The sequence below is a fragment of the Aquila chrysaetos genome, chromosome 9, assembly GCF_900496995.4.
Source record: "Aquila chrysaetos chrysaetos chromosome 9, bAquChr1.4, whole genome shotgun sequence".
Lineage (NCBI taxonomy): Eukaryota > Metazoa > Chordata > Aves > Accipitriformes > Accipitridae > Aquila > Aquila chrysaetos.
In genome coordinates, this window is record NC_044012.1 from 41,646,721 (window position 1) to 41,670,768 (window position 24,048).

Sequence of the window (24,048 nt, forward strand, 5' to 3'; positions counted from 1 at the left end):
CTTGGGTAAAGATACCATGGAAGTCACATCAAATTGCGTTTGGGGTTTTGAATGATTTCTCTGCTGCTCTGATAATCTAGGAGTTAGAAATGTCTTTGAAATACCATTTTGTTTTGCTACCCTCCTTGTCCCCATGTTCGTCTCATAACCTACTATCTTCAATAGAAAATGCTTACATGACAAAAGCAAAGAGAAGGTCCTAAAAGGAATGAGAATTCAAGCGGGAAGGATGTGTTGCATTAATTGATAAAGTCAAGAGAATTTAATCTGGAGAGTGAGAAGAATAGTGCTTTTACCATTAGTATCAAACAAAGCCAAATCCAAGATACTGGATTTGGAAATAATTATAATCCAGTTGCTATCAGTGAAACTAAAATAGAATTCACTATGAAAAAAATCAGTCAAAGACAGATTGAAGCTGCTTGGTAGCGTGGCCTGCCACTCCAGAAGATCAAGTTCACTAGAACCGAGATTTCTGAATATCAAACATTAAAGTATTTAGACAAGTAGTACCCTTACATCTGTAACTCCAGAACCTCGCAGTAGCTAGCATGAATTATTTGCAAGCACTTCAATTCACTGTTTATAGTTGTGTACAGTGATGGAGTTGTTGTTGGAACTGTTGTTAGAACAGGAGAGGAGCCTGATATTTTGTGCCAGATAAGCAGTGCATGTGTGTTTTGAGGGATAATGGTATAATTCCTCAATGTATACTCTAGTAGTAATGATACGGGGCGGGGGCGGGGGGGGTGGGGTGGTGTCTGCCATGGGGCTTGTCAGCAGTGGGGCAGGCACTTTTAGATGTTGGAGTAAGTGACAGGTAGGTGAAAGCATAATGTTAAATGTACTACATGTGTAAGAGGATGAGGCTGTAAAACTTAGAGTACATGTTGATCCACTCCAGAAGAGGAGCAAGCATGGGAGTAGGGCGGTCCTACCCAGTGCTTTTCAAAACCAAAGGGAAAGGATGCATGGCATGCTTTAGGGTAAAGATGAAGTAGTGAAGGTGCCACCTTTATCATTCAGTTTTGGTGTTCAGAAGTTCCTCATACTTCCAGGGGAAAAGCGTGAGGAGTGTTGCACATCCAGTCTACCAGGCAGGCTTACAACTGAGATGTCGCTACGGTTAGGTAAAAGACTTGTGATTCTCTGATGCTTCTTTTCCTCCTTTCCCTGCAAGCTTTATTTAACTGGTCTGTGCTTTAAAAACATTGGAGAGTTTAGCCAGACTGCAGCTTCTTGCAATATCCTAGCAGCAGCAGCAGCAGCAGCATCCTCCAAGCTTGATGGTGATTGCTGTCATACCTGTAGTAATACTACTGTAGTAACTTAGTAATTAGATGCATTGCCACTTTTCTGTGGTACGTCCGCACTTCTTTGCCACTGTTTGAAACTTAAGGTTTCCTTCCTGTTGCATGAAGTACTTGGCATCCAGTAAATTGTTCTTCAGAGTCTTTGCCCTGTCCTGCTGTGTACGTAAGTCACAAGCAGGAACTCACCTCTTTGCAATTTTCAGTGCACAGTAGCCTGGGATCCATCCGTTCACCTGAGGAAGGCCTCTAGCTATACCCTGCTTTGCATGGGTCATGCTAGAGCTTTTCCCTACCACGCAGGGGATGCTGTGCATCTTTGTTTTGTTTTTCCTCCTTTTTAAAAGCTTTTGTAGCCTGTCTTACATCGTGATTCTTACGCATCTTGGAGTAAGGCAGGGGCTGAGAATAAGATCTCAGATTGTCATGGCAAGATTCCAGGGATCCTGACATGCTTGGTATCAAAAGAGGAGAATAGGTCAAAAAAACCTTTGAAGGACCAGGGCTTTCTAAGTCATCCAAAAGAATGGGGAAGAGATTTCAGATACATAAAAAGGGGCAGGGCGTGGATTGCTATGCTGTTGCTGTATCTCTTTGACCTTTTTGTTTAAATTGGTACTGACACTACTACAAACAGCAAATACGTTGATCAGTATCTTGTCACTGTTGTTATTGTGGATTAATATGATTATTCTAGTATAAACTTCAATTTAAGCTAAATTTTTGCAAGCTGTTTTGTTTTCCAATATACTATTGGCAAAGCTTGGCAAGATAATTTGAAATTTCTTTTCTTGCTTGAAAGAAATGATACTTCATATATCAGAAGGCTAAGAAAAAGTATATTGCTTCTCACAAGGTTTTAAAGTTGATGCTAACGTGACTTGAAATCAACTAAGTTGATTTTGCACTTCAGAAGTATAGTTTTCATCAAAAAGAACCTACTTATATCCATGTTAGAAACATGAAAAGTGATAAAGCAGATGAGGGCAGTGTAAAGAAGGTTTTGTAAGCAAAATGTCCTTGTTTTCTGCCAAGCTTTTCACTAAATATCTACAAGCATGGCCAAAACCACTTTAGCAAGTGGATATTTCTGTCAAGTGTGCTTGTACAGCCCTTTAAGTTACTTCAGCCAGGAGGATCCCAAGCGCTTGGTACAGCAAGAACTTCACCCACAACTGTGAGAACATGGCAGTGTGCCATTCGGCAAAAGATTATGGCTGAAATGAGAGATACCATGTTCGCATGAAGATACTTGGAATTAATGTAACAGACACAAATACTTGGAAATTTCTTTAGAACACTAGCATTAATTCATCTATTTGAGTAAAATACTCTTGATCTTTTATGTGCTGAATCAGGATGGTGAGTGATTAGGAAGGGTTTTGCCTTATCCAAAAGTTACTTGTTTTCAGCTTTCTCTAACTTACTTGAGGAGGAGTGTGTGCTGTGAAGAGTCTAAGTGTGTCAACTCGCTTTATTAATTCCTATGCTCTGTTGGTTCACCCAACATCATTTTTCTTTGAAGTTACTGTATGCCTCATGAAATGTCTTTCGTTAATATGTTACTTGAAAGTATAGTATTCATCCTCTCAAGCAGTTGAAAGAAGGATTTACCACATTTAGCTTCTATTGTATTCTAAGCTTTTAACTGTCCTTAACTTTTTGTCCCCAAAATGGTAAATGCTTGGAGGTACAGGGATTTCAACAACTCTTTTAAGACTAAAACCTTCAAGTTTTCTGTCCTTAACATGCAGAAATGATGGCAGTGCCAATCCAGGCAAGTAGAGCTCTTTCTAAAACTGAGTTTTCAGCTTCCAGTTGCAGAAAAGTAGAATTTTGATGACTGAGTAATATTCATTGCAAAACTGAGATCCAGTGCAGTGAAAGGAAGGTTTCTTTTTTTTTTAATTGAGATAAACTCCAGAATGAAGCATCTTCTTGAAACTGGAAATTGAAATAGCTGTTTAAGAATATCAGTGTTGTATTGGGGTTTTGGATGAAATTACAGAGGTTTTGACATACCTCTTTATTTGTTTCTTTGCAAAACATTTTTCCAAAGGTTCATCTAAAACTTTTTTTACTGCAAATCCAATAAAACCGTATTTTGTGTGTTCTCAGTAGGTGCAATATTGGGCCTTGGTTTGCGTATCAATAGAGACGTAGCAAGTGCAGTAAGGGCTGCGGGAGGAACAGTGGATATGGAAAAAGTGTTGTAAAGAGTTGTCTGGTAAATCTTATCACAAGGAAGATGTCTCTGAAGTGTAGGAGCTTGCAAGGTTGCGATATAGGAGAAAAAAGCTTGTGTTTGCCAAAGGCACAACTCACTCCATGGGGAGGAAGAAAATGAGACTTTTTCAATCTATTTCTTTCTCCCTACTCCAGGCTACAAATTCCCACACTAATGAGGTGGTGGCAGTCAAGAAAATGTCCTATAGTGGAAAGCAAACAAATGAGGTAAGATGAATAAAGACATTTCTGCATGCACAAGCTGTTGCAACCATAATGTAAATCTGAACAGTGAAATTAGCTGCATATTTCATTTGACCCTAGCAGTCCAGCTTTTTAATGCGGTAGCTGTTGCTCACTTCCGTAGGAAGCATGGAGGTTTGTGGAGGGAAAATGAGTTTATGCAAATTCTGACAAATAGTTCAGTTTAAGGAGGTGAACAGGAATTCAGAATGCTTGTATGGTGGTTATTTCAGTAATAATTCCAGTAATAACTGCATTAAGAGCACACTGGCTACTGGAGCCATAACCACAACTCTTTTAGGTGTTGACTGAAATGTATAGCTGACTTGAAACACTTTTCAGGATCTGTAATCTAAAATTGCATAGACCTTGTATTTAGAATATCAGTCTCGCTTCAATTGTTGCTTGTTAGTTGTTTCTCTTATTTTTGTGTTGCGGTGCTTTGAACTTGGATTGACTCTGTTCATTTGGATTGGTGCGTTGACATGCATGTTTGTTAAGAGGAAACAGGGATGTTTTAAACTCATTTTTTCCTTGCTTACCTGTTGGTCTCCCACACGTGCTGAGGTCTTCCAAATGTCAGTGGTTTTGTGCTGCATTACAGAAGGAAGCAAACAGCTAACTGCTGCTATCTCTAGCATGTATTATAGGTGGCATTGTCTCTTGAGGCAGGTGAATTTGTTACTAAGTTTGAGACCACTGGACAGTTCAATATGCAAAATGGTAGCAATGCTTGAACTAAAATGTGTTGCAATTAAAATGAGGAAAAAAATATTTTTGCAATCCTCAAGCTGTTTAAATATGTCTTGGGAAGTCTTAGTGCAATAGGGATCCAGACAACTGATGTACAGTTGTGCTTTTGCAACTATGACTCTTACCATCTTCACATTGTAAAATGGTTTTATGGTTGCTTTTCAGACTGTACTTACAGGTGTGGTGTATGAGAGTATGTAGGGGATTAAGCAGAGAAATATATTTATGCCTTTTTGCCTTTTTTTATTAGAAATGGCAGGATATCATCAAAGAAGTCAAGTTTCTACAACAGCTGAAGCACCCCAACACCATAGAGTATAAGGGCTGTTACCTGAAAGAGCATACGGCATGGGTGAGTGAGTGATGTGGCATTCAGAGGTCTTCATGAGCAGAAAATGTACAGTACAGCAATCAAATATTCAGTACATGCAGTGTCTTTACACGCAGCAGTATTCATCCCATGCTGCCTGTAGTCCCTTTCATATGAAGAAGCTTCCAGATAATTTTAAGGGAATAGATATTTAGGATATTGCAGCAAATCCCTGCTTCTCTGAGGCAGGCCTCTGTGTTCGTGCAGATTAAACAGTTATTATGGAACATCCTCTACAGTATCTCCCCACGAACTTCTGAGTGCCTAAACCTTCTTCACAACAACGAAAGATGTCTTGACGTTGCTGGAATATTTGGAGCATTTTATTTTGTTCATCGCTTATTGCGTTTCTTACATCTTCAAGTTTTATTTGCTTCTATTGTTACTCAGCCATTCAAGTAGTAACTGTTTGTGGGGGAGTGTCTACCCTATTATTCAAAAGCATGCTTTTTTTTTCTTGCAGTTGGTTATGGAGTACTGTTTAGGATCAGCTTCCGATTTGCTAGAGGGTAAGTTTCGTATAGTCTTTGATTTTTCTTTTTGCTAGTGCCCTTTCTGAGTATAGTGGGAGGTTGTTTTTTCACAGACTGGTACTTTGCAGATGGTAGAGGCTGTCTGTCTATACTACTCCATTCTGTAGCTAGAATGCCAGTGTTTATGATACCAAGGGTAAGCTGAGACTTTCCCACGAGGCCAGTGCTACATATAGTTGGCATGCACATTTATGTGTTGTAAACTGAAGGTGTAAATGTATATAGCTATGTTCCTGTAATTTGTGCCTTCTTGATGACTGAAGCAGACTGCTTGTTTTCTGAATTTCCATAACAAAAATCTACAGAGATCACCTTTGTCCTTGCCTTGCAGTTTGTAGGAATAATTACAGATAGTTTTATAGAACAAGAGACTGATATGACCTCAAAACTAGAACAGCAGTACCTGCAGAGGCATGGGGAATCTAAGCTAAAGTTTGTAAAAACTAGTACTTCTTATGGGCCATATCTTTTGTATATAAGATATGGTCAGCCAAAGGCATATGCTGGTCATATTTAGGGATATATGGAAGGTGTTTTGGGGCATCTCTTTGTAGCAGGTATTCCTTGTTTTCCTGGTTTTGGCTCTTTGGGGGAAAAACTGGGAAGTTTTCCTTGCTAAGGACCAAACCAGTATTTCAAATATATGTGGCAAGCTGCACTCAGGCCTATCTCCTGGTATTAACAGTAATTGTTGGCCCTAGCAGGAATGTGAAGAAAAATGTGGTTTCCTATGACGTGAAATACATGCACAGGCTGTGCATAAACTCTGAGCTGCTAATGGCCATCAAGCCACAGGAAACTAGTACAGTGAAGATGATGTTTACCTCATAGCTGGCAAAATTGGTGGTGTTCCTTCTCTTTAAAAACACTGTCTTGGGAAAAGATCACACTTACCTTCTTATGGTTTTTTTAAATTTTTTTCTGTAGTTCACAAGAAACCACTTCAGGAAGTGGAGATTGCTGCCATCACCCACGGTGCCTTGCAGGGGCTGGCCTACCTGCACTCTCACTGTAAGATTCATAGGTAAGGCTAGAGCTTGGTGCTGCTAGATGCCCTTCCATCTTCCGCTCTCTGGAGTCTGAAAATTGCTTTGCTGTGTTTAAGCAACTTTGGTAAAGGTTATTCTACCAAAATTTTCTCTAGTGAACATGTCAGTACTCCTACTGTCAGGGTAGATACAGAAATAAAAGCTGTTAGCTGTTAAGGAGTGCATTTTTTTGGTTGAAATAATTTCATGTGACTATATCCTGTGCTGAATTCTCTTCCATGTTAGCAATTTTTCTCTGCAGGTCCTGGTAACAAAGAATAAACAAAGTGGAGTGATAGAGCTAGACTATTTTTAAGATTAGACATTGTGAGAATTTTTTATGTATGAGTAAGTAAAACTTCATGCTTTCAGAAATCAGTCGATGAAAGCATAAGTCAAGGGTAAAACTACCTTGGGAGAAATCAGAACACACAGGCAGAGGAAGATGTTGTAACAGGCTGCTCGTGGATTCTGCTCCTAGATCTGTCTTTCGTAATGTGGTGTTTTTCAGGAGTTTGGATTTTTTTGACTCATTTGTCAACAATGTTGCATGTTCTTATTATAAGGGTTTTTTTGTCTTAATTTTGGTGCTACTAGTATGTCAGGAACTTGTGAAATGGGTGAGAACTAGATTAGTGTAATGAGTGGGGAGTCATCAGAATGAGGGAACTTGAGACTAATTTACGGGGCTAAAAGCCTCTTCGTAGTTTACTGGCAAGTTTGAGACAGCAAATTGGTATATCTGAGGCTGAGACAGTGAGGGATTTCTATAGACCCAGGAATTATTTGTCACTTGTTAGAATAACTATTTGGGGCGTATCTCCACATGGTTATTAAATCATATTTAAGTGAAATATTAATTTAAACATGAATGCCAGTTTATGAAATTAATATTATTTTTTATCAGCCCGTTGCATATATGCCCTTATCTGAGCATAAAGATACCTGTTCTGATATATTTTACGTGCATTCAAAGTGCATTGAATTCTTATTTACAGTAAATGACTCCCTGTATGGACACTATAGAGAATTAGTTTTTCTCAGTATACTCATTAGGACTTTCTAACATGGTGCAATTAATGTGTTGTAAATTTAGCAATTTCACATACTGAAACCTAGCTACTCTGTGTGACCTTTCCATTAGCATGCTTATTGCATATCAAGAACAAAGCTGGTTATTTCTCTTTCAAACTGGAAAAAGTTACTTTGCTGTTGCAGCGTGCTGAGAGCAGCCATAGGGAAAGTTACTGCTAGAAGTACCACGCAAGCCTTTCCTGTCTAGCTGGTTTTCTTCCATGGAGGGTATTCTGCCTTTTAACTTCTGAGATGGGAAGGCAAGTCTCCTCTCTCAGAAAAGAGGACCATCAAGAGATTTCTAATTTTTTGATAGATGTTGTATCTTAAAAAGGAGAGGCAAAAGAGTGCGCACACCTGGAGGAAAACACCGCGCTTGCCTCTGCTGTGGCAAGTTCCTATAGACTGTGAAAAGTAAAGCAAACGCTGAATGAGAAGGGACCAAAACTGTGGCAGGTGGGACAGCTTTGGTTTCCCTGCCCCACAGCAAGGAAGGCAAAACCGAGCGTGACCTAGAATGGAGGGACACCTTGTGGAGATGCAGGAACAAAGCAAGTCTCTAATCTCGCCTCCTGAGCTCTCTGAGCATCTCTGCTACCAGTTAGTTCTCACGTCATGCTATGGGATGGCAAAGGATGAGATTATTTTCCGTTTAATTGCAGGCACAAGGCAAACGTAAGTTAGCAATTTCGTTTGCTGATACCTAATGTGGCTCCTGAGTCCTCTGTTGATTGTTGTACAGTGAAGGTAGCGGTGGAGATGATAGCAAAGAGGACAGTCTGTGCTGTCTCTTTTGTACTTTTGAGGTGTTCATTCTTGCACATACAAGACATCTTTAGCACTTGTCCTCCAGCAGAGGTGAGAGATGCATAGACCCAAAACATGAAGACATGTCAGGATGTATTTGAGTAGCACATGTGTACAAATAATTCTGTAATATTAGTTTTGAAGCACTACTGTCCTGGGAATGAGGGAATAGAGGTTCTTTACTCTGGCTCTGCTGCTGAAATACTGTAAGTAAATTCCTATCTCTGTGGCTGTCTTTATCCCAGCTTTGCCTATCCTGTGGGCTGCCCTTTGGAAAGGCATCTCACCAGTGTTTATCATGCTGAATTTAAAGGGTCTTTCAGCTTAGCTGTTGACCGGGTCTACAGTGATACTGGATTTGTGTTTGATGCACAAATCATTATGCTTCAACCGTTGTATGATAATTCAGTGTATGCTCTTCCTCTGCAACAAATACAAGATAGCTTTGTTTCCCTTCCCATTTATCTAATTAGCTAGTTTTCATAGGGTCAGAGTATGAGTGCATTTGGCAATACACAGTAACTTCTTTGTGTTGGAGGTCTACTACTACTGATAAGTGGCTTTGGTGCTTAGGGACTTTTCTTATCTGGTGTTCAACTGTAAAGCTGATATTTTTCTTGATGAATTTTTTGTATAAAGATACATTATATATTTTGAAGACATGGCAAAGAAATATTCCAGACTGTATGGTGTATACAGCCTGGCTGACAGGGATCCCTTAAGTGTATTCCATTTATGTTGAGGGTCTGCTTGTGCAAAAGCAAATAGCTTTGCCCATGTAAAGGCATCTGTGGCATACCTAGTGTGCAATTTTCCCTTTGTTATTGAAGTGCTGTATCAGGGTTTTAAGGAACTTTCACTATATTGTGGTTTTCAGCTGACACTGTCTAAGTAGACTTGAATGTCTTTAGAGCAATCCTTTTATGTCAGATGGGTGGAAGAAAAAAATATTTCGGATATAACTGACAAGTCTGTCTCAAACTTTGAATAGGGTCATTGCCAAGTGTCTTGGAAGGTATGCAGATTGAGTTAACCTTTCTCAACATTTCATGGGCAGTTAATTTGAAATTATCCTACTTACTGCTGGAATTTAGAAACTTACGGTGCCAGAGATGTTGAGTGTATCTTGTGCCTTTTGTATTTCATTAGTGTCATTATTGTTAATCTCTTAAATGTGTGAATTATGAGAGTTGTAGGAAGGATTAGATAAGGGAGCCTAGGGCATTTGAGAGATGAAAATGACATGTCTGGTATTGTTTAAGGGTGTCACAGCTGGGTATTAGGATACATCTCTCCTGCATTTCAGTTTGGGGCCTCAACCTTGCAACCATGACTCATGTCTTCTTTTCTTCCCTCACCCCTTACCTTTTTGGGTGCAGCCAGGTTTCCATTCCAAAAAAACCCATGTATCTGATTTCTCTAGCTTTCTGTAATAGTAGACTTCTAAATTTTTGTTAGGTTTTAATGAATGTTTAATTGAGAAAAAGTTAGTGGATTTCTGTGTGTTTGTAAATTTTGGAAGTTACTGTAGCTGGAAGTATACTTTTCTTTTTTTCTTTTAAAGGGATATTAAAGCTGGAAATATTCTTCTAACAGAACCAGGTCAAGTGAAGCTAGCTGATTTTGGGTCTGCGTCTATAGTCTCCCCTGCCAATTCATTTGTGGGAACGCCTTACTGGTGAGTAAAGCCTACAGTACTTCAGTCCTTTATAAGACTGCTCTCTTCCATTTCCAGTGTTTCACAATCTGAAAATAATACCTGGCATAAAAACTTTATTAACCAAGCAGTTTTCTTAAAATCCCTGTGTCCAGCTCTTCAGGAAATGTGTTCTTCCTCAGTACCCATGAGTAGAGGTAGGCTGTGCAGCGCTCTGAAATGGCACCAGTTAATGTTTTGACTGTTGTAATGCCATTGGCTTAAAAATTATTAACACTTGTCACAGGTAATGGAACTAAGACAACCACATGGAGAAAGGGAATCCTGTTAATTTGGCCACGCAGACTGCAAGTCACACAGCTACTTAAATTCTGTTTTGAAGAAACTTGCTTAAGGGTCATTTGAGTTGCTTGGCATTCCTAACATAGTGGACCAGCATAGCTTTATGCTCCACTTACTTTGTGGCAGATGCCCCAGGCATTGACGGGAGGTCACCTATCACCCAACCTCTGAACGAGTCCATTTGGCAGGAAGCCTGCTTCATCTTTGAAGATCAAAAGTTAAGAGGCTGAATTTTTGCAGGCTGGACCCGCTGCTTCTTTTTCCCCCTACTCATCCCTTTATCCTAGACCGCCGTATTTCCCCACTGTTCCAGATTTCCCTGTTCCTTTCATAGCTACACTCACAGGCTGCATATATCTGCTGGAAAACTCTCCTGGTGTGCCAATGGAAAACCCATCATCTCTGGTGAGAGTGAAAGTGATGCCTTTAGGACTCTCCCAGCCCTTGCTGTCTGCCTGCAGGTACAATGCCTGTGAGAGTGGTGTGGGTCTCCCACGTGACAGCATGTTGTGCTAACAGCAAGATGATCAGATTGGCCTCTTACTTTCTTTCTTTTCTTAAACTGCCTTTTGGAAGAGTTGCTAGTGCAGGCAAGCATTGTTTCATTTCAGCATGGCTTTACTCAGCTCCATGCTGGCTCTTTAAGTTCTGGTCCGCTGTGCTGCTGAAGATGATGAAACCATCTCATTTTAAGTTATGTGCTGGGAATCACAGTTTGTATCCTCTAACCCACATGTTTTGCACTGTGGTTGGTAGGATGGCACCAGAGGTGATCCTTGCTATGGACGAGGGACAGTATGATGGAAAGGTGGATGTCTGGTCTCTTGGGATCACGTGTATTGAGTTAGGTGAGTAAATACTTGGTAGCTGAGATGAATCATTAACTGTTTGCAATATTTATTAGGAAATCCTGAAAAAATGGAAGATTCTTATTCCTCAGAAGTTGGTTTTTGGGTTTTTTTTCTTTAAAAAGCCTATCTTGGAAAGCTTTGACAGTTGAGTTAAACCTTTTACTCACTGGCAAATCAAGAGCAAGCCATTAATGCTGTTGTGCTTTAATGTTAATCTGGTGTGCTCAGTTATTCCCTTAACTAGAGGATTCTAGTCTTGTATGAGAGGAAATTATAGTTTGTAGACTGTATTTTTCAAGCTGGATTTTGAGAAAGTTGTTCCAGCTATTACGTAAAGGGAACTGGTGTCCTAAGAATTGTGTGTCAGAAGGGACCTACATTTAATTTTCAATTCTTCTTACTTCCCCACTCTCTGAAACAAAAATCTTCAATCTCAGCTGAAAGTTTGTGACATGAATCAACGTGGACAGGTTCTTTACATGAGAAGAAAAGGGTTTGCACTGCAAAGGGCAAATGATACGCATCCACACAACCTGAAGCAGATGTAGATGTGATAGCAGGTATACAGAGCAGATGTGTGCATTTTAAGTTTGAATATTGACATTGCATGTGCTGAGTAGATTATTTTCAAAGATAGTCTTGATATGGATTATACTTACTTTAACAGCAGTACCTCAAGAACTTATTGTGAGGACAAGTTCACTGAAAATGTTATTTATAAATGTTTAATAAGCAGAAATATATATGAGATAACAAAGAGGAGGACATACAGAGTGGGAAGAAATGTTGACTCCAATATGGAGATGGTAATGGCGTAGATGACTAGTAACTTCCAGTGTTGTATTTCATGTGCCAGCACTAATGCCTTGCTGACACAGCCTGTATTTTGATACAAAGAATGCCAGAATCAGAAGTTTTAGACTTCTGTTCTTCTGCATGGCCACTGATTTTTTTTTTTTTTTTTTTTTTTTCCTCATGCAGAGTTTAGGCATGTTATGACCTCTCAAGGAGTAAATCACAGTAGTAGAATAGATGTTATGCTACCCTACGTAGGCACTGAGTCTTCATACTAGAATTTCTATGGAGCTTTTCAGTCAAGAATCTCAAAGTCACTTTACATAGTTGATGGGTTTGCTTTTTTTAATATTACCCTTTTAAGAAATATTAAACTTTCTTTTTTAAACTTTGAACTTTGCCTTTGCATGATTCCATATCTGAACATGGGGTCAGGTAGCAGTGGGAGGAAATGTCTCTGAATGCTGATGTCTTAATTTCTTGTGTAGCTGAAAGAAAGTAGTGTTTAAAGAAAAGAAAATGCAGTGGTTTGCATGCATGCTGCATGTCAATGACAAGTGATTGCTCTGACCTGACACAAACTTAAAAATCCTGGCATCACTGGCTGATTGGCATGACTGACCTTAGATGGTGGTGAAAACTAGCTTTTCTCAATTTCTGTGTGAGATGTGCTGCACTCCTGAAAGGTCAGGGGCTGGTAGGTAGGTGTCCTCTTGGTGCAAGGACTAGAAAGAATTTCAGAGAGAGTTAACAACACATCTGGCAAGTGAATTTGGCAAACTGTCCCACTTGCAGGTGACTGCCGATGGCAAATGAAACGGGCAGCCAGCCACTCTTTTCCCTTAACACAGATGCTACAGCAGTGCATCAAAGATCTGTAGGGATTGATACATAAATTTCCTAGCCCTGACATGCTGTATGTCGAAGCTCTGCTTTAGTCAGCTTCTGCTGATTTTACCATAGCAGGTCAGGTGTGAAATGTTGCAGTTAAGGTAAAATTTACTGGAAACTTTTCCTTATAATCTGCATCCTGTTCTCTTTGGATTTCATCATCCCCTCTTCAAATGAATAGCAGCTTTCTTTGAGTGGTTGTCCTGGTCTAACCTAGAATATTAAAATAATTAGCCTAAATGTGATGACGACAGTAACGAGCTATTGATTTAGCAGTGATACCCTGCTCATACTTCTATATCTTTCTCCTTTTCTTTCCAGACTACCTTATCACACCTTTCTCTTCTCTTTCTAGCTGAAAGGAAGCCTCCACTTTTCAACATGAATGCAATGAGTGCCTTATATCACATAGCCCAGAACGATTCCCCTACGTTACAGTCAAATGAATGGTAAGAGAGCTATTACTAGATTTTTTGTTTGTTTGTTTTATTTCCCTGAAAATGCTTTGCAAAACTCTCTGCATGGTTAAAGTCTGACAAGAAAAAGCGTTTGTTGCAGTGTAGTGATTTGACTGCGTTCTCAAATAATACTCCTTAATACCTCTGTGTAGGCAGGCTCAATTTTGACCTTCCATCACTTTGACTGTGCTACTATCTAAATGTGTGGAGGTGTTAATTATGGGGCTGTAGACGCTGTAGGAATTAAAATATTCTTGGATGCATTAAGCCAGCCATAGCTCAGCTTCAGCAAAGTTTCCAGCTGCAAAAGATCCCTGACAGAAGAATTGTTAGCATTGCAGTGCAGCTGAAATATGGAGAAAGGGAGGGGAGAGGTACACAGAATATAGAGGTAATTAGATATTTTCAGTGAGTGACTTCAAAAGTTATCAGAGCTCTGTGGCCAGTACATATCCCCATGCTACAGGCTCGTTCCAGAATCTGGGCTTGGATGCAAGAATGCTTTGTTATTCTGTGGGAGCAAAGGGGTTACCCCGTTTCCTGTTCTCTGTACCCAAGAGTGGAATGTAGCTATGGAGTAGTGCTTGGCAGAGTCTGCAGATGGCTTGAAACAATAGCTCCTGGAGAGGTGTGAAGTTCCCCCTGTTACACTGCTAGGCATTTAAGCAGCATAATTATTTCACTGCTAATCGCTTTATCAAAACCACTCTACTTCAGTTTCCTTATTTCATCGTCTCCATTTTGTCCATTTTTCAAGATTCAAAGAACTTGGTCTTGTATCTGCACACTGATACCCATGGTCTTCTGTGCAGAATTTGCAATGCAGAGTAGAGACAACTTGTGAATACAGTATAAGAATCAGTATTCTTGATTGCAAGCAGTTTGTTTATAGTCACCTGTTTGCTCTCTGTGGCTTTGAGAAGGGAGTAAGCAAGGTGCCTTTTATGCCGCTTTCGAGTTCAGTGGCACCTAGATGATCAGTTTTCTTCTTTCCAGTTGTGATACAGCCTCATATATAGCCTAAAGTTTTGTTGAACTAAGCATTGTATCAAGGCACTGAGTCAGTGTTACAAATGGTGGGAAGCTTCTAGAGAATAGAGAGCCATTTCATTGGCTAACTTAAGTGCATTTCTGGAGTTACCAATAATTTCATTGTCATCTATTTTTAAGTAGTTGAAGTAAAATTGAAAATAGTGACTGGTACACGTAGTTCTTGCTTGGTTTTCAGTTTGTGGTTGGGGATAATTGTGTGTTTGTGTTTGTTTCGACAGTCTTTAACTGTTTGAAGAGCTGATGGGATCAACTTAGAATTTGAAAAATCCAGTTAATTTCTCTGCCCTAGAACTTAAGAACAAATTAGTCAAGGTTTTTCTTTTGCTCTGCACTAATAAGTGTGCGTGTATTCCACATCCTAAGCTTCTTTTTCATTTAGAACTTTTTTTTTTTTTATTTACAGGTCAGACTCCTTTAGGGGATTTGTTGATTACTGCTTACAGAAAATACCTCAGGAAAGGCCATCATCAACAGATCTGTTACGGGTAATTTTTCACATCTTTTCCAGAAATTTTGGAAAAATCTGTTTGTGTACCAAAATAATTCTAAAGATGGTGAAAAAATATTTAACCTTTAAAAAAAAAAATTGTTGGTTTTGCTCTCATCTGAAGCAGTAGAGTGTTGGGTTCTTCTAAAGAGTATTTTAGGCTGTTTAACTTTGTTTCCTGACTTTGCCTGTTATGTCCGTCACAATTCATATCACAATATGATGCTCAAGAGTCAAACTACTGGAGAAAAGTAGAGGTAGGCTGCGTGGTAAAACAGTTATACTGCTGAGTGAGGAGTTATTTGGGGGAGCAGCCCAGCACCTTGTTCCTCTTACACCCCAGAGCTCTGCAGAGATTACATTTGTGTTGGAGAACTTGCAAGCCTCATGGGATAGTAGTGTGAGTAACAGATATTTTTTTAGTTGAAGGAAGGACCTGTCAGGAGGAGGGGGATAGAAGGATTTAATCTTGATTTTTAGTTTTTTAATTTTTTTTTTTTTCCAAGATAATGCTGTACATACTTTAACTGAAAGTATTATCAAGGACAAACAGGTCCAGAGCTGGGTTAGTTAAATCTGTGCTGCAGAAGTGAATTCCAACCAATAGTTTTCTGTGTAGGCAGGACTTAGGAGTGTGTTTCCTACTGCTTTGAAGAAGGAGTTTTCACCAGCCTCTCTGCTGTACTGTGCTGTCAGTACGATGCCCTGAGTTGTGACCATGCTGCACTATGTGGTCTCTGAAAAAGCAGACAGAAATGAGGGAGGAAACTGGAAGCAACCCTATTTGCCCTCTAAATGGGGGAAGAGGGAGTGGAGAGACCATAACTTGGCACAGCTTGTGTGAAAGCGAAGAACTTTTGGGAGTAGTTACGCAGTTTTGTGTAAAATAATGTAACTGTTAACTTGCTGATGTTCCTTTTTGGTTTGGTGGTGTTTTTTTTTTTTTGCTTACCTTCTCCAGTAAGGAAAAATGTTATTTTTCTGTTGTGTAACAGGCAGTACTTGCTACCAAGCTTATGTGCAATTTCAGTGAGATTTAAGGCTTGTAATTTGCTACAGGCTTTCTCTGTAGAAGTGATAGAAAATCTAAAAAGCCATTTTAATTGCTACTCAAAATCTAGACTTAACCAGTCTTTATAAGATGTACAGGCAATAGCAAATCTTTTGCAGAGCTACTAGTACTTTGAGAATTACGCTCCACATGATCAGAGGATTGAGCTCTTAATAAAGATTTACAGATAGTGGCTGATTATTTAAAGGAGCATGGGTATTAGAGATTGAAAGAGACTGGATGACTTATGTTTATCTCCTGGCCAGAGCAGGATTGTTCTGTGTGGGGTGCTCTAAACTGTCCTGTCTTGCCTGGTTTTTTGGCAGACACTGAAGAAGTTCAGGAAGGTTATCTTGACCTTTTTCTTCTAGTAATGCTAATGTGAACATGATTAATTCTTTATCTGTTCATACCTTTTGAATATGTATCTTTTAATGATCTTTTTGCCTGATCTCAGTTCAGCTCTTGTTTTTGCTCTATTCATGTAAATCATTCATTTGGGCCTTTCTGATCCACTTTTTGGTTGTTTTTTTTTGTCTAGTGTTCCTCTGGCTGGACGGGCATTTCTGGCACTAATACACATATTGTGAAATGTTATTCCAGGTGTGGTTACATGGGAGCTGGGAAAGGCAGGCTCTACTCTGCTCTGTGATGTTACAACAGGAGGTTTTGATGCAGTGTTCTGTTGACTGCTGTCTGGTGCAGAAGTCCTGACAAATTTATTGATAGGACAAGGGGTAATGGCTTTAAACTGAAAGAAGGCAGACTTATATTAGATCTAAGGAAGAAGTTGTTCCCTGTGAGGGTGGTGAGGCACTGGAACAGTTTGCCTGGAGAGGTTGTGGATGCCCCATCCCTGGAAGTGTTCAAGGCCAGGTTGGATGGGGCTTTGAGCAAGCTGGTCTGGTGGAAGGTGTCCCTGCCTATGGCAGGGGGGTTGGAACTAGATGATCTTTGAGGTCCCTTCCAACCCAAACCATCCTATGATTAGTGCCAACTGTAGATCCCGCCTCATATTATTACTTACCAGACATACTCTGCATATGTTGTTGTTTGTTTTTTTTAATAGTGTATTTCCAGACATCACATTTTTTTCAACTTCTCTCTCTAGTCATGCAGTGTTGTATTTCCTATCTGTGTTTCTGGTCTCCATTTTCCAATCATCTCTTTGTCCTAGATGGGTTTTGAGCAATTGCTCTTGTTTCATTAACATCTTGTAACGTGTTTGCTTCTTTTCTATATTCATCCATCATGCTTCACTGTTAAAAGTAGCACTAACAGGGTAGGCCTAGGTTAACTTCTTCCCCAGTCAAACTACCAAACCCAAAAGTTGTTTATATCCCCTTAATAGTTTCTATACTGAATCTAATTAATTAGAACTTGTTTTGGAAATAACTGTACCATTTTGGAAGGTGCCTTGTACAGCTTCATAATTGACAAGAGCATGTAGGAGGGGGACCTGTGCTGGGAGTGATGTGTCCAAAGTTTGCCAAAGTTTTGTCAGTGAATCATAAATCAGTTCCAGTTTAAGTCTCAGTTTACCTGAGAGGTATAGGAACTGCTTATAACTCCAAGGGCTTTGTGTTTGGGAAATTCAGGAGCAGCCTTCCATTAGAAGGTAGGGATGTGTGAAATCCTGTCCAGCCCCTTTTCCATCATGCTTTTTTTTTCTTTTAAATATTTCCTTTCTTTAAAATTGATTAGTGGCCCTGCTGTTCCTCTGGTTGCCGTACATAGCTGCCGGTGAGAATTGCATTGCATGCTGCTGTTCCACACCAGGTAAACAGGATTCAGTTTTTCCTTAAATATTTGAGCAGAGGAATTGCTAGCTCCATTGAGCGTTTTGCTGAATTTCCACAGTAGGTTAGATTGCTGCTCTGTGTCTACCTGACAGCCTTTTCATGCTGATTTTTGTTCTAAGGCTACCATTCAGCCTTTGGTTTATGGCTTCTCTTGTTACTCTTTCAGCTCAGTAAAATGCATTTTCATGGATGTTTCTGAGCCTCTTGGTTCTTGAAGAAAGAAATCAAAACGCTGCGCTCTTTACCGAACAGCTAGCTTTGCATTCGCTTCTGTCCTTGCTTTAAGCCTGGACCGTATAGAATATTTAACTCTCATGCCTTCACTCTCCAGGTAAAGGCTGATGAATGAGCTTGTTTGTACTCTCTCTTCACTGCCTGGTATATTTTTTTTTCCTGTGATACATTTGTGCTGTGGCACATAACCAGCGTTTTGTTCTCTGGTTCTGCTTGCAGCACCCTGACAATCCTTTGACCAGCTAATAGGTTTATGTTGTGGGTTTCAGAATGATTCATTCATGTGGATTGGCAGCCTTTCTGCTCTCTAGGAATAGTGTAAGTTCATTGAAGGATATGATTTCATGAGTACCTTAGGTTGGAGTCTGTGCAAACAATCGGATCTGAGATCTTATTCTTAAATCATGTATATGCAGTCTTTTTATTTGGTTTAGACTTTCAGAACAGTACCCTAGATGTTCCGTCCTGCAGTAGCTCTCCCTAAAGCTTGTTAGACTATAAGATTGAAGATCTTTTTGTCTTTTGAGGGTTTTTCACTTGTCTGTGGTAAACAGGGATAGAGCAAATTTTTTGTGGCCACATTTTCCTAGAGAACTGAATTTTAAATGAGGTATTTGAGAATGAATTCGGTTTCCATTCACTATCCCAGATGAAAATAGTCAAATGACTGTAGTGATATTAAAATGCAGTTGAAATAAAAAAAAAAACAAAAAAAACCAAAAAAAACCCAAAAAAACCCCACAAACCCCAAACTTCCAAAACTCTCTCACTAATATTTTTTCACTTTTAAAATTAAAAGCAATTATACAATCTGTTTTAATCACTTTTTCCCCTGTTTTTCTCAGCTTGCATGATGTTCCCAGGAGACTTGAGTTCCGTTAGTCACTCTTCCAGCCAACTTGGTACATGCCTTTAGACTAACCTTTTCCCCCCCTTGAGTCCATTTTGGTTTTGTTGTTTGCTTTTGGAGAAAGTAGACAAATTAAGTACTTTCAGCCTTCACTTCTTAGAGTTGCACAGTACCTAGCAGTGGGGTGTCTACATCTCTTATGTGCAGTTTTGACAATTAGATAATGCAAGTAACAGTCAGAATTGTATTCTCGCTATGCAAGACCCTTTTGGTTTTCACTTCTGTGCATCTGCCCTATGGTTTCCATGTGGTTGCATTCTGATATTTGAGTAGTGCTTGAATATGAAGGACATAGTCTTTCCAGTGAAATGAGTATTTGCACTGCTAAAGAATATGGATAAACAAGTAGACACTGGATATATAGGATGGATTTAAGTTCAGGACCGTTGTTCCAAATGCATTACTGCTTTCTAAAAATTATCTACAATGAGATAAAAATTATTGCCTTTTTTCTAATTGTAGATAAGCTGCAGATTGTTGCTGTTTATAGAGAAATAAATGGTGGTTATCTGTGTTGAGGAGCAGAAATTATTCATTTTGCTTTTGTGTGAAATGATGTTTAGAACTTTTAGCTATAATTCAAAAGTAAATATCATCACTACTAGCAAAAAAATGATAGTGAGATGACTAGCCACCCCCATTAGTAAAACTCAAATGCACAACAGTTTGAATTCAATTAAAAACAAGAAATAAGCCTGTGGCATGATACTGTCCATGTTATTTACAAATCGTTAAAAGAAGATCGGCTTATCCTTTTAGCTTTTTTGTATGTAAGACTCCTGTTTTAAGGAGGACTGGGTTTCATGTATCAGTTACTCCAGCTACAGTTGGATGTATTAGTTCTTGAACTTGAGGAATGGCAACACGTCTAGGGTAGAGGTGCTTTTCCCTATCCTATGGGACCCTGAGTTCACCAGGTGTGGAAGGAGCTGTGAAGCCAAGTGGGCAGACGTGACCCTCCTGAGAATTTCTTTGCAGGTAGGGTCCAGCTGTTGAGTCTCTCTAACAAAAGGCCATCGTGGCACTTGCAATACAGGGTAGAGAACAACTATGTTTCCCATTTCTCTCTTTCACTGTTAATGTTTCCAGAAGCATGTAGAAGATGTCTGTGCCTTCCGGCCATCTCCCGTGGCACATACTAAGCAACATACCCAACCGTAGTGATACCATATAGAATATTGGCTAGTGTATACTCAGGCTGTCTACTTTAGTCAAAGGTTAATGGGAAAGCTGCAAGGCTTTCATACTCTACTGGCAGCTGTACAGTTCAGGAGAATGTATCTGTTAAGTCAGAGAAGAGCTTTTAATCATATACTTAAATTCCATTGAAGAATTTATTGTGAAGCCTGCACTTAAAACCTGCACTTCCAGTACCTCCTTAGCAGGAGTTGGTAAGAATGTGATTTTACTTTAGCTACAAATGTTTTGAGTACAAAAAAAAACCACAAACCCTTGCAGTCATCTTATTGGTTTTATGTATGAATCAAAACAGATAGATGCAGGATAAGCTTAGGCAGGTAGTCTTGCATAATCAGGATTGATTCTTCTTTGTCCTTTATGCATTTTGTTCATTTTAAAGTCCTATGCCTTTGTAAGGTTTGAAGTGGCACCGTCTTGTACCTGGTATGCTTCAAGTGAATGAGCTCAGGAAGGGACAAATCAGCTGTGTTGCTTGGAGAGCTCGGAAAACCTGACCCTGGTACAAACTGTTTCACTTCAGACAGAAAAGTGAATAAGGGAGTCAGGGCCAAAGAGACCTTGCAAAGGGTCAGCCAAGCCTCACACCTTTCCATCCACTACCCAGCTTCTCCTGCTGCTGATGTGCCTGTGCGCATGCGTACACATGCACATCAGTTTCAAGCAGCAAAGTGATTTCGCCTCACTTCTCTGTACTGTACATTTGATTGAGTTCTGTGCTTAAGCAGATCTTTTGACTTCTGAACAAAATGTTTTGCACCTTATGCTTCAAAACTCATAGTGCGTAGCATGATCAGTTTGGTTATTTGATGTCGTGGTGAGCCCAGTCAGTGTATTTCAGCGCTCAGTGTGTTTGGAGTCTTTCATAATGGGTATTACTAGTTACTGAATATGAACAGACCAGTTACTGAACATTAACTGTCTTTTCAGGTGTCTCAAAAAAAGTCACTTTGTCCCTGTTTTTACATCAAACATACTAGTGTCATGTCTGAAACCATCTGTTTTATTTCCTTTAATTTAGCATGATTTTGTTCGCCGAGACCGACCACCAAGGGTACTAATAGACCTCATACAAAGGACAAAAGATGCAGTACGTGAACTGGATAACCTTCAGTACCGGAAAATGAAGAAAATCCTTTTCCAAGAGACACGGAATGGCCCACTGACCGAGTCTCAAGAAGAGGAGGAGGTACTTTTATTTTGTTACCCCATTTGCACTGTTATAATTTTAGGGCAAGTGAGGTGTTCCTGCCATTAGGGGGGCAGAACAAGGACAGCCTAGGTGAGGATGCAGTCCATGTTATTGGAATATCGTCTGGATCAGCAGAAAGACAGGATAGGATAATGAGCGATAGTAGGCCTTACTCAGTATTAGATGTGCATTTATTGGCAGCTTTAAAACTTTGGATTTATTTCAAATGGTGGCCTTCTGAAAGCTTTAGGGAGAAACTTGTTTGGAGGGAGAGTCTCTGTGAGAAGAAAGCATCTCACAGCCTGTGTGAAGGAGGGTCTATTGACAGTCCAAGCTTTTCTTTCTCATAAGTACAGTCAAGACCACTTGATTAATGTTAATATTTTTTTCAATTGCCATAACTTTACTGTAAAGTAATTGGCCTACCATGAGCTGAAAAGCAAATCACCAAATTAGTAAGACTTATTTTTTAAAATTCTTTAATGTTGAAGAAGAAAAAAAGTTAAAGACATAAAATTCAGCTTCAATTTAAATCTTGTAATAAACAACCCACTTAATCAGTGTATGATAATTGACACTAACTGTGGCTTAGAGAAGGAAACCAGTCATTTTTCAATTGATGAGCTTAGGTGGAAATTAATGTCATTTGGTGCAGACACATTGGGTAAATAAATCCATGACTGGTTCTCAGTGAAAAAAATTGACAGACAAATTGATGTTTGCATTCCTTCTTCCTGCAGTATAGCTAGATAATACGCAGTGAGATGCCCAAGCTCAGTATATATTCAGGGACTTGGTTTTGAGGTTTGTGTATGTCAAATGTTCCTTTAAAGCTAAACCAGAGCTCTGGTTTAAGAAATGGGCGAGCCTGGGTGTCAGGTAGGAGAGCATACAGAAGGAGGGGACTAGCACTTAGCACTGTCCTTCACTTTGAAGGAGATGCACAAAAGGAGCAAGAACAGCAACCACTGTGATTAAAGCTACGAAGTGCTAACCTCTAGCTAGACAACTTCTAAACTTCAAGCTTAGTTGGGGGGTGGGGTGATTGTCAGACTTTTGCACTGAAACCTTCAAGCTTTTTCTGCCCATGTGTGAAAAGCTGTTAGAAGGGTGACAGGGTAGGAAGGCGCAAGGGAATGGGTTCCCCACTTGGCTGTTCAGCAGATCGGAGCTGAACAGCTAAGTGGGATACATGTGGTAGTAATTGACTCCAGGATGTATCTTCTTCTGTTCCTCCTGTACCCACTCCTCAAAAGAGGGGGGGGGGGGGGAAAGATATTGTATCTCTAGGAATTAACACTCTAATGAAGCTCACACTCTGCACGTGCACAGCATGCTCTGCACTGTGTTTTACCACTGAGCTTGTGTACCATGAAAGGTTGTATTGCTCGCGTGTATCACTAACTTGGCAGTGAAAAGAAAACCTAGCACGTGCTTCAGTTACTACTTAACTGGTTAACAGAAGCTGCTCAACTGTTAATGCCACAAGACAGTTCCTTTTTCTACCTTAGACTTTCTAAGGTGGAAAAGGAGCATTACAAATCTTTAACACTCAAAATATTACTAATGCTTTAATTAGAGCTCTTGCAAGGAAGTTAAGGTCATTTGGAAAGTATTCAAGTCAGGAAGTCAATGTTAAAGTTGCATATGCAATCTCATCTCTGTCCTTTGTGCGTATACATTAATTAATTACATAGCCATATCCTCATCTCAGATGCTTCATTATGTTATTTCTTCTGCAACTTTATATAAGCATCCTGGAAATATTTTCATTCTCATGTGCATACGTTCTCTCTAAAAGAGTATTATTTTGTATTTTGGATTATAAGTGCTCTCACGCAGGCTCTGAATGATCTGCTGATTGCTTAAAAAATAATCACATAATCAAATACAAATCTGTCCAGTCTGTCAACTTTATCTTTCTGTCAGTTTCCAACAAAATGAGTACCCTGTTAATTGATTTGTAATGTAATTCTCCCCAAGATCACTTTGGAGGCCAGGACAAACTGGGTGCATTAGCAAGCCATTCATTTTGGTGAATCAAGGCTATTTTGGACCAGGAGCTGAAGGATGTTCAGAGTTCTAAGTCCTCACTGTGAACTCCTTGGAAGCCTCTTCAGTGCCACTAGTTAATTACAAAGAACTCCATAAATTCTCTTAAGTCAGTCCAGATTAAGCACATACTTTGGGATTACTGTGCTCATATGAGTATGCAACAAGAAAAAAGGCTGCTAACTTCTAATATTAGTCTGTAGAATCAAAAATATGTCCTATATGAGGAATATTTATTTACGTATGGCTACATTACGGCAGTTTAATCACTGTAGTAATGCAGGCTCTTCTGAATCAGCTGTTTTAAAGGTGAATGAAGAATTTATCTTGGCCAAAACCACAAGATTAAAGGGGTTTTTAGCTTGACAAAATGTAATTCCTGACTGCTTGGGACATGGAGGTTAAAACCTCTACACCTGTTAAGCACCATGTGATATTTATCAAATAATAAACAAATGGGTTCATTGTCTTACATCTTTTCTGATTCACAAAATGTGTTGTAGCATATCCTGACTTGGAACACTGTTTTAATACAAACTTAGATCACTCCTTTTAATTATGAGACTTCTCCGCCAGCCATCCAGTATTCCTGGATGTCTCCTATTCAAGCCAAGAGCCATGCTCAGACTTACTGATATGTAGAAAAAACTGACTTGAAGCCTGATGTAGTAAGATTGCAGGGGAAAAAGCAAAAGCTAACTCCCCATATTGAGTATTTTATAACCTAAGCAA

At 39.5% G+C, this 24,048-nt stretch overlaps 1 protein-coding gene across 5 annotated transcripts in view; it reads left to right on the forward strand.

The window, feature by feature from the left end:
• Positions 1 to 24,048, forward strand: part of TAOK3 (TAO kinase 3) — a 95,033-nt gene that overhangs the window by 43,723 nt on the left and 27,262 nt on the right. For 3 of the 5 annotated variants that reach the window (XM_030024904.2, XM_030024903.2, XM_030024902.2), the window contains 9 exons: positions 3,693 to 3,764; positions 4,783 to 4,884; positions 5,366 to 5,411; positions 6,363 to 6,459; positions 9,909 to 10,022; positions 11,100 to 11,191; positions 13,236 to 13,329; positions 14,795 to 14,876; positions 21,094 to 21,261. In XM_030024904.2, coding sequence (XP_029880764.1) covers positions 3,693 to 3,764; positions 4,783 to 4,884; positions 5,366 to 5,411; positions 6,363 to 6,459; positions 9,909 to 10,022; positions 11,100 to 11,191; positions 13,236 to 13,329; positions 14,795 to 14,876; positions 21,094 to 21,261 — 867 coding nt within the window. Of the gene's footprint in view, positions 1 to 3,692; positions 3,765 to 4,782; positions 4,885 to 5,365; positions 5,412 to 6,362; positions 6,460 to 9,908; positions 10,023 to 11,099; positions 11,192 to 11,735; positions 11,755 to 13,201; positions 13,330 to 14,794; positions 14,877 to 21,093; positions 21,262 to 24,048 lie in introns of those variants that run through there. The other 2 variants (XM_030024905.2, XM_041126045.1) reach the window with 2 other exon arrangements.